General features: G+C 56.3%; 1 protein-coding gene across 1 annotated transcript in view; it reads left to right on the top strand.

Moving 5' to 3' along the window:
• Positions 1 to 1,016: 1,016 nt before the first annotated feature.
• Zc3hav1l (zinc finger CCCH-type, antiviral 1-like) overlaps positions 1,017 to 1,181 on the top strand; it is an 8,137-nt gene continuing 7,972 nt past the window's right edge. The window contains exon 1 of the mRNA XM_013021555.1: positions 1,017 to 1,175. Within this exon, the coding sequence (XP_012877009.1) occupies positions 1,017 to 1,175 (159 nt within the window). The remainder of the gene's footprint in view (positions 1,176 to 1,181) is intronic.

The following is a 1,181-nucleotide window of genomic DNA, read 5'->3' as shown; positions in this document are numbered from 1 at the left end:
GGGATCCTCAGATCTCAGCCTCCTGAGTAGCTAGGATTACAGGCATGAGCCACCGGTGTCCTCTGCGGGGTGCTGGGCCCCCTCCCTCTCCCTCTCTTCTTTTTTAAAGGAATCTTCACAAACCCCCATTTGCCACCAGTGACAGGGTCATACTAAGATCCAAGCTGGTCTCAAGCTTGAGGTCCTTCTGCCTTTGTATCCTGAGTAGCTTTGTATCTCCACTAAGGCCTAGCCCTTATATGAAAGGCATGTGAGCCCTCTATTAGATTGTCCACTACAAGTACAATGAAATAGAGGCTTATAGCTCCTCAAGCCTGCTTTTTTCCCCACTACTTGTCTCGTCTTGCTTTCTAGATAGCCATTCCTCTCATTACTGCCAGCTATTCTAAAATAGCTGTTATGGGTTAGGATGTAGGTGAGTGTACAGTGTTTGACTAGCAAAACATGTCTCTCTCCCTGTCTCTCTCTGTCTCTTTGTCTCTGTCTCTCTCTCTCTCACACACACACACATTGTCCCACGAAATGTCTGGACACAGGTGATGATATACAGTAATGAGTTAGATTACAAAGGTCTTGTTGCTGGGTGCCGGTGGCTCACCTCTATAACCCTAGCTACTCAAGGGGCTGAAATCTGAGGATCACGGTTCGAAGACAGCCCGGTCAGGAAACTCCAATCAACCACCAAAAAGCTGGAAGTGGAGCTGAGACTCAAGTGGTAGAAGTCAAGGACAATGGCCTAGGCCTTGACTTCAAGCCTAGGACACACACACACAGACACACACACACAGACACACACACAGACACACACACAGCTCAGTGTCGCAGGATCACTTTTCCAGCGTGATCAGCGGCCACCGTGACGTCAGACACGACCCCCACCCCTGACCCCTCCCCAGCTCCCCAGCTCACTGGTCCCGCCTCAGAAGCCCTTCGGGTGGGGGGGGGTGGGGGGCCGAGGCCCCGCCCCGGCCGGCTGGAGGGCGGCCGTGCCGGGGAGGAGTCTCGGGGCCGGGGCCATGGCGGACCCCACGGTGTGCTCGTTCCTCAGCAAGGTGCTGTGCGCGCACGGCGGCCGCATGCTCCTGCGGGACCTGCGCGGCCACGTGGAGCTGTCGGAGGCTCAGCTGCGGGCGGTGCTGCTGCGGGCCGGGCCCGAGCGCTTCCTGCTGCAGGCGGTGGAG

Source organism: Dipodomys ordii, unplaced genomic scaffold, assembly GCF_000151885.1.
Source record: "Dipodomys ordii isolate 6190 unplaced genomic scaffold, Dord_2.0 Scaffold56, whole genome shotgun sequence".
In the NCBI taxonomy this organism is placed as follows: Eukaryota; Metazoa; Chordata; class Mammalia; order Rodentia; family Heteromyidae; genus Dipodomys; species Dipodomys ordii.
The sequence above is the reverse complement of the archived record's forward strand: the minus strand, read 5'-3'. Positions and strand labels throughout refer to the sequence as shown.